Consider the following 8,444-nt stretch of genomic DNA (forward strand, 5'->3'; position numbering starts at 1 on the left):
ATGATAATGAGCTCGACAGCCTTTTCAAGGAACTCATGTTAGAATATTCACAATAATCCCAGTAATAGAAATACCCCACGATCAACTAACGGTGTCCGTTTCCATCGTTACAGCCTACATCGTCCCATCCTTACGGGATACGTATGAGAGACATAAACTGAAGAGTAAGTGGAAGACATTTCCCCAAAAAACTAGGAGGAATGGATCAGCTTCACTGCAAACACGGAGGACGTTATCATATCTGGATGTGGAGAAATTAAAAAGGACAATATGGACACAAATTGAAAATGCCCGCACTTGGTTCCCATACTTTGTTGATGTTTATCGGCCTCAAAGGCCTTCATCAGACGGGCTACAATACGGAGGCTGCCGACGACAAAAGACATTGAATATTGGCACCAGACTTCAACCGCTTCCATCTAAAGTTACAGTCTTTCTATTGACCTTCGGAGATGCACATCAGTCACACCCAGCTTAGAGGAATCAGGTGTCTCCATTGAATTGCTGACCTGGATTTGACAGCAAAGACACACACACACAACAATAGTTCTCAATCAACCGTCTTGGCCGTGCAAAGCAGGACGTCTTTCCTCACGCAAACCGAAACCCTTTCAGCGCTACATGTGAACAGAAGCTCCTCTGTGGCCCCGGGGCCGACCTCCACTCTCTGGGATGTTTCCCCGGCAGCTTTTGGCCATTTTCCTGCCGTCGCTTCGCTGCTTTGGTGAGGACCACGTCGTCTGGGAGCGGCCACACGGGTGCCAGCATTAACGCCAGTTTACGGCTGCAGCTCACCGTGGATATTAATACAAAAGCGTGGGAGGACACCTGCACCGTGTGATCAACACGGCGACTGCAACGTTCAGCCAGACTGGAGGCGTTTGAACATGAGCGCTGCAGCTGTGACCCTAAACAGTACAGTTCAACTAAAATGTGTTTCTGAAAGCAAACGCAGAAGATCTGAAGCCTCAAAACGACAAAATCAGTAAAGCAAAGATGCACTTTGATGGAGGTTTGGGTGTCACTGCATTTGTTTCAAAGGATTAAAGCTGAGATAAAGACTTAAAAACAGGTGCATGGAGAAGGAAAAAGGTCTTTTTTAGCCCTAAAATGAATTATCGTCAACACAGACTCAAAAGCAAGAGCGATGCCGTCGCGGTGCACACGCGTTCCCAAGTGTCTATTTTACAGGATGCACAGGTCGTGTGACGAGGAACAACCAATCAGAGCCGGCAGATATCTTTTCTTTCTTCCGTGAATATCAGTCTACGGTAAATACACGGAGGAGAAGTGAATCATCTCAGTGCAGAGCTACCCAGAGCTCTCCAGCCGTCTCATGGACTATTTTACAGTCAAACAGACAAGTTGAGCGGTTAAGATACTGTGAGCGAGTTACTCTGCTGGAAAACCATTTTCTTTAGTTTCGTCAGTGAGGCTTACTGCAACTTCATCGTCATCTCAGCGCGCAACTCCCCGAAGCACCTCGGATACAAGGATGAAAAGCAACTCTTGTAGTAGAAAGGACAACTTCATTGTCAGAGCAACGGGTTTCGGCTCGCGGTCTTCAGCCTCTGGATTAAAAGAGTTTCGGGATTTTGCTTCAATATTCTAAAGACAAACTAATGTTTCAAGCAAAGCACATGAACACTGCTATTTTAAGAATGTAAAGATAATAATTCTCAAATGTGTCAGGCAACAGTTAACACAACACCAGCCTCTACACACAGCATCTCAAGGTTGTCATGTTATCTGCTCCTCCTCACTTCCTCTGGTCAGAGAGGAAACAACACTTTCACAGAAACACACGTTTGTGTTCTGAGCTTCCATCTAAACCAGCATCTCCCCGCTAGTAAAAGAAAAGTGATGCACGATTGTCAGAATTTAACAGGTTTCATTTTTATGCTCAGTAGTGAAGCGAAGACGCCGACTTCATGTGACCTCAAACATTCTATGTTTCTTATTTAGTGTTTCAGTTCTGCACGAGTCTCTAACTGAGACCAAAGCCTGTAAGACAAAGTTAAAACCAAAACCTTTAATTCATCCATGATCTTACCGGACTGTTGAACCATGGGAACAACACTGGCACATTCAGATAGAGAAAATTGTTACTGAATTACATTTGAAATAACAAAACCGAACCCGATCCGAGCTTTACGCAACCGAACCAGCTGAAACAGACCCGCTGGATAGCAGGCTGAACAAACATCAGCGCACATTATTACTTCTGATGAATACAACAGTGGATCTGAACAAGACAGCCTTGTTAACATTTATTAACAACAAAGACGACCAAAAAAGTGACATAAAGCGCATAAACCTAAAAGTATGAAATGGATGAGTGACGAGCTGCCGTGGCTCTTACTTTGAACTTTCACCACATTTCCTTCTGCATGAGTCCGTGGTTACCGTCACCATCAACATGAATCTATGAGTCAGCTTCTGTCAGCACTAGTTCCCTCAAAGTAAAACAATATATTTGCAGCCCTATTTCCCCATCGAGAACAGTTCAACTTAAAGGTATCGGTGTTTATATATATATATATATATATATATATATATATATATGGAACATGCATCTCAATTAGGGATTTTACAACACAAAGTCTCAGATCTGTGAGTTATACAACTGTTTTTTCCTACTTTTGTCTTCTTTTTTTTAGATTACTCATCAAGTGGAACTTCCAAACTACCTTCATTGTTTGAGTTGCATCATCAGCATATTTGTTTTACTGAAACTAAACTCACTTATTCGAGTGATTCGGTTTGTGTGTGAGGTTTAAGACTCTTTAAACAGGGAGAGGGGCTAAAGTCATTCAATGCTGTCTGACACTGGTGACACGCTCACATTGCGTATAAACTGTTGTATGAATAGATTCTACCGGCTCAATTTCATTCAGTTAACTTAGAAAAAACAATCTGAAAATACTACAAAATATACCACCCAAAGTGACATCTTCACATTGTTTGTTTTGCCTGACAAACAGTCCACAAGTCAAACCTATTTGTTGAGCACACGTACAAACCCAAAAGACGCAAATCGTTGCATTTTTAGAAACCACGAGGATCAGCCCCCATCACAATCCTCCACAACACCAGTTTGTATCCGGCCCGACAGACTTCATCCTGCCACTAAAACAACCAGGTTTTACTGGGTTTCAAACAGCTGAACTGGTGAAAAAGCACACGAGCGGCAGATTGTCTGTCGTGTAACTTGAGTCAGAATGAAGCCAAACTACAGCGAGGCGAAGCGAACGCATCAGCACGGAGCAAACTAACGAGAACCCAACACCGCATCAAACGCTCAAACTTCAGTCTGCGAACCCTTAAAGCACAAGCGTACAAAAATACAATATAGTAATGCAAGATCGTTTTTGGTACCAACTAAATTGTATCATAAGCATGCCGGCATTGAATGCTTGGTGATCAGGCAATTCACTTCATTTTAGCCGAGACAAAGCTGTTGTATGGCTGCTTGTGTTGAGACAACATTAAACATTTGAGAACTTTGGGTTTTTATGGCTTCAGCAGAAATAAAACATGTTGGTATTTCTCAAAGTAGGGCATCGAAAAAAAGTATTGTTCTGGAACTGAAAGTCAGGTATTGTATCGTCACTAACTCACTGGTATTAATTATTCTAAAATGAAACCTAGCTCTACTTGTGACGTCTGACTGAACAACTCAGTTCATCACAACGATAACTGCAATTTCCCACACAATGACCTCGTACTTAAGAATGCCGGTTACAATGAAATCGATACCGTTTGACTTCCTTTCACCATGCAACACAATGCAACACATGCTTTGTGATCAACATCAATCAGACAACCTGACCTATAGATTCCCCACAAAATATACTGTTGCACAAATCAATATTAGAAAACAGTCCTCTCGTCACTAAGATGCGTTTGTTTCTGTCCACATATTCTAATAACTGACAACAATCGCAGAATTGGGGTGAACAAAAAAAAAAAAACGAGAAAGAAACAGATTAATCACACAATAATTTGTTTTAAATACAGTATATAGTCAAAGATATGTGGGCATTGTACTTCCGGTCCAGACCCCAGCAGACTTTAGACGATAGTGTGCTTCTTGCTTTGTGTCAACAGTGTCATAACTTTCCTGTTATAACATGACACCGTCTCCATACACAAAGCCAGCTCCACACAGAAACCGTTTCCCCAGCTCTGTGTGGAGGAACTTGACTGGACTGCACGGAGCATCCAACACCTTTAGGATGAACCGGAACATCAACAAGGCCTCTCCACCCAATATCAGCGGCAACACATTCTGACCAACACGGCTGGCCGGCTTTGGCGATCAGCCGTCTCTATTAAGGATGGAACGTGAATGATTGTGACCTTTAAATGTCATTTGACAGACTCCCTAACAAGAGAGAGACAAAGAGAGAACAGGACAAACAGAACACATGCAGGCATGGGGCAAGACGCCTTTTATTTGGTGATAATGTAATTCTGTGTTGTTGTATGCTTTAGCAACTAAATTGCATTAAACTCCAACGCAGACTTGGGTCTCTGCTAAAAACGACAACCAGATATCATACTGACGTGTCACACGAGGACACGTTGGCATGTCAGTAGAACCGTGTCATGCATGCATCTCCTGTGTGATTGTGTATTAAAGTGCATTATGTGTTATGGAGCCCATGCTACATTCAAGTGCAGGATTGTGTGTTAAAGTGAGCCCATGCTTCATTCAGGTGCAGGATTGTGTGTTAAAGTGAGCCCATGCTACATTCAGGTGCAGGATTGTGTGTTAAAGTGAGCCCATGCTTCATTCAGGTGCAGGATTGTGTGTTAAAGTGAGCCCATGCTTCATTCAGGTGCAGGATTGTGTGTTAAAGTGAGCCCATGCTACATTCAGGTGCAGGATTGTGTGTTAAAGTGAGCCCATGCTACATTCAGGTGCAGGATTGTGTGTTGAAGTGGAGCCCATGCTACGTTCAGGTGCAGGATTGTATGTTAATGCCCTGCAGGAGGAGCTTTCACACAAGCTCATGACACACAATAGGCTGGACCCACACAGGAAAACGACAAAAAAACTGTGAATCACTGCCTAGTAACAGCTCTGCAGATATAGTGTTATAACACACACAAACAGGCTTTGTTCCGTTTCTTACGGACATCCTTGAGGTGCAGCAAAAGGCCCGGTTAGCACGCAATGGACGAACGGCTAACTTGTAGCTATAAAAAGGCAAACCTTGTATTTACGTTCGCTTTGCTATACTTGGCGGTAGACCGGCAGGTGAAAATGGGGAGCTTCTTCGCATCAGTGATTTAACGTTAATTTACCAGCATGGAGTGAGGCTGATGTGCACACGACGTCGTTCCGAGAAAGACACACACCTAAAGCTACCGAGGATTAACGGTAATGCTGTGTGTGCCAAAATATGCGCCTCGTTGCAGCCATTAATTTTAGTGAGCTAGCTTTAGTCGCCGCTAGCTTTCGACTACCAACGGTTATAACAGTTTTAAGATTTAAGAGACTCGGCAAGTAAACACAAGCAATTTACAATTATCCTCTTCGTGGTATTGACATGTTAACTGGGTCATTTTGAAGCTGTGGATGTTTCTCCATCCGCATAACAATGGGTGGCAGCGGAGTGGACAGCTAGCAGACTGACCTGACAAACACATCAAACAAAGTCAGGCTAAGCTAACTCTGCTAACTTCCAACACATCCGTGCAAGACGCGTCTTAGCATCCTGCAAACACACACCGTCCCCGTGCACCAGTGTTCAACAGCGCTGAAGTATTTAAAGTCGTGACTGTAATGTCACGAACAACAACCAATCAAGGCGAAACGGTTCTTTTTTTGTGCGAGTTCTGTGAGGAGTGTTTTTGACAGACAGGCCCCAAAAAAAAACATGAACTGCCAATTTTTGGGATGGATAAATAAAAAAAAATGGCATTCACATGAAAACCCGACAGAGTCTGACACACGAAGACAACGACCGTCACCGACTGAGAGCACCCGCAGACACAATGCCACGTGTTCGTACGGTTGCAGAAGTCTGCACAAGACGAAAACACAAAGTTATATTTAGCTAGAAGCTAACAGCTAGCTCCAGTGGACAGCGATGCTAACATCAAGCAGCTAGTTCCAAGCATCGCCTAGCAGTGCAAATAAGATAAATACTACTTACTTTCATTTAAAACCTCCACCAGCTCGGCGCAGTTTTCACACATTTTCACACTGAGTCAAACCATCGCTTCTGGAAGCGGTTTCGTTTGTTGTCGGCTGGCAGCTGGTTGTTTTTGGGGTAAAAAAAAAAAAAGGCCCAGTGTGGAAGGGAGTGATTGTGTGAAGGTTATCCTCTAAATGAAGCCAGAGGGAACAACCACGTGGACAACGGGATTTGCATCCAAAAGCGAAGTTTGATGTCAGGTTAAAAAGTTTAAGAGCCTCTGGGAAGGTACGAAATCGAGTTAGTGTCCAATCTGAGCGTTAACTTGAGAGAGTAGACACAGCAGCCATGATGAAAAAGGAGGGGGGGACGACACACAGTGTGGAGAGAGTTCGGGAGTTTTCGTGCTATTCTCCTTCACCCGTTCGGGTTTCTTCGGTAATCTCGCGATATCTTCGAGTTGCAGATATCGCGAGATTTGCCTTACGATCTCAAGGGCAATGAAAACATTGTACTTGTCAAACTTGAATTCTAGTAATAATAATAATATAATTTACATTCACAAATGTAAAATTGCTAAATACTACAATTATTCTGTGTATATATAATATTTTAGTTATTGTGGAGTTTTTACTTTTTTTATTTACACTTATAACTTATATATATGTAAATGAAGTTATACTTTAAGACAATAACTTCAGGAAAAAAGAAAAAGCAATTAAAACTCCTGGTTACTTTAAATTTTTTATATTATTACAATTTTATTTTTCATATAATTGTTTGATGAAGTATTACTGTTAATTTACAGCTTTGAATTGTTAACTGATTTAAAATAAAATAAAAAGCAAGTTTTTTTTAAATATATTTTTTTCGAATAAGACATACCGGTATTTGGATTTTAAAATATTAAGTTCTTTAATTTAGTTTTATAATTTACATTTTCTCTGGTATACATGTAATTCTGTCGGTTAAAACAGTCAGAAGTATTTCAAATATACGTATGATTGACTACAGAATCGTGTAATGAGGTTTATATACTTATATAGTGTTTGTCTTGTCTGTACAATAGTGGAAGAAGTACATGGATACTTTACTGTAAAAGTAGCAATACCAGTGTAGAAATACTTTGTTACAAGTAAAAAGTCCTGTGTTCAACATTTCACTTAAGTATTAACATCAAAACATTTAAAGTACCAAAAGTAGAAGTACTCATGATGCAGAATAATATACATCATTGTATCATAATCATTGATTCATTGTTCATCACTTTAATGTTGCAGCTGGTAAAGGTAGAGTCTAAAGCATTTCATAGACTGCTGAGTAGTTCAATCTATAATAATACATCAGAATTTATTCGTCGATTTATATTTTGTATCAATAATCTTAATCTGCAAAGTATCTTTAATTATCAAATACATGTGGAGTAAAAGGTACAATATCGGCTTCCAAAATGTAGAGTAAAATAAAATATAAATATTTAAGTAAACTACAGGTACCTCAAAATTGTGCTCGAGTACAGTTCTTTGGTAAATGTAATGCATGTATTGTAAATGTCTTTGGTGATTTTGGGAGGAAAGAGACTGATTCCTCAGATGTAATACGTTTTGTGCTACTCAAAGACCTTTCATTTATTTCAGTGTGTTTTACATCACAGACACACGCGACTACGAAACACTTTCAAATCAGACTCGTATGTCGTAGCTTTCTCAGGACCTACACTGCAGTGTGTGTGTAGACTCAAGAAAACTAAACTTTTTCTCTAGAACCAAACCTGCCATGTCCAACTTCACACCCATTTCATGTCAAACCTGGGACACCAGTGTTTGTCTGGATCCTCATCCCCCGCTGCACCGATCAAACTATTTTAAATGCCGTTAAAGCTGAACTGATGGAGTAAATTATCGCATGTCTCTCGATACAAAGACCTTTAACAGGAGACATTTTGTCCCGTTAGTGGAACCAATAACATCCACGTTATTGAGTCCCATCACTTCCTGTAATGCTGTCATTAGTTCCTGCTCTTTGTGTGGAGCTGGGACAATGCCCGTCTAAATGTTCGATTCAACTTTAGTTTCACGCCATGTTTGACTCCTCTGCCCCCCCAGTCTGAAGTTTCCTCAAAAGTTACCTCGGCCTTAAAAGGTTTTTGGAAAATTTGACATCAAGTCATTTGCAATAAGTGCTCATGACCTGGAGGCAGAGCTGTGACATTCCCGTTCTTCTCCAGGTTTTCCACAACCTTCAGAGCTTTGCTAAAGAAGCAGTCACACACACACACACTTTTTTTTTTTTTGT

At 41.1% G+C, this 8,444-nt stretch overlaps 1 protein-coding gene across 4 annotated transcripts in view; it reads right to left on the bottom strand.

The window, feature by feature from the left end:
* usp34 (ubiquitin specific peptidase 34) overlaps positions 1-6,344 on the bottom strand; it is a 43,804-nt gene extending 37,460 nt beyond the window's left edge. For all 4 annotated transcript variants that reach the window (XM_079278324.1, XM_079278322.1, XM_079278323.1 and 1 more), the window contains exon 1: positions 6,168-6,344. In XM_079278324.1, the coding sequence (XP_079134450.1) occupies positions 6,168-6,210 (43 nt within the window). In that variant the 5' untranslated portion in view covers positions 6,211-6,344. The remainder of the gene's footprint in view (positions 1-6,167) is intronic.
* Positions 6,345-8,444: the final 2,100 nt, after the last annotated feature.

This window comes from Melanostigma gelatinosum, assembly GCF_949748355.1.
Source record: "Melanostigma gelatinosum genome assembly, chromosome: 11".
NCBI lineage: Eukaryota > Metazoa > Chordata > Actinopteri > Perciformes > Zoarcidae > Melanostigma > Melanostigma gelatinosum.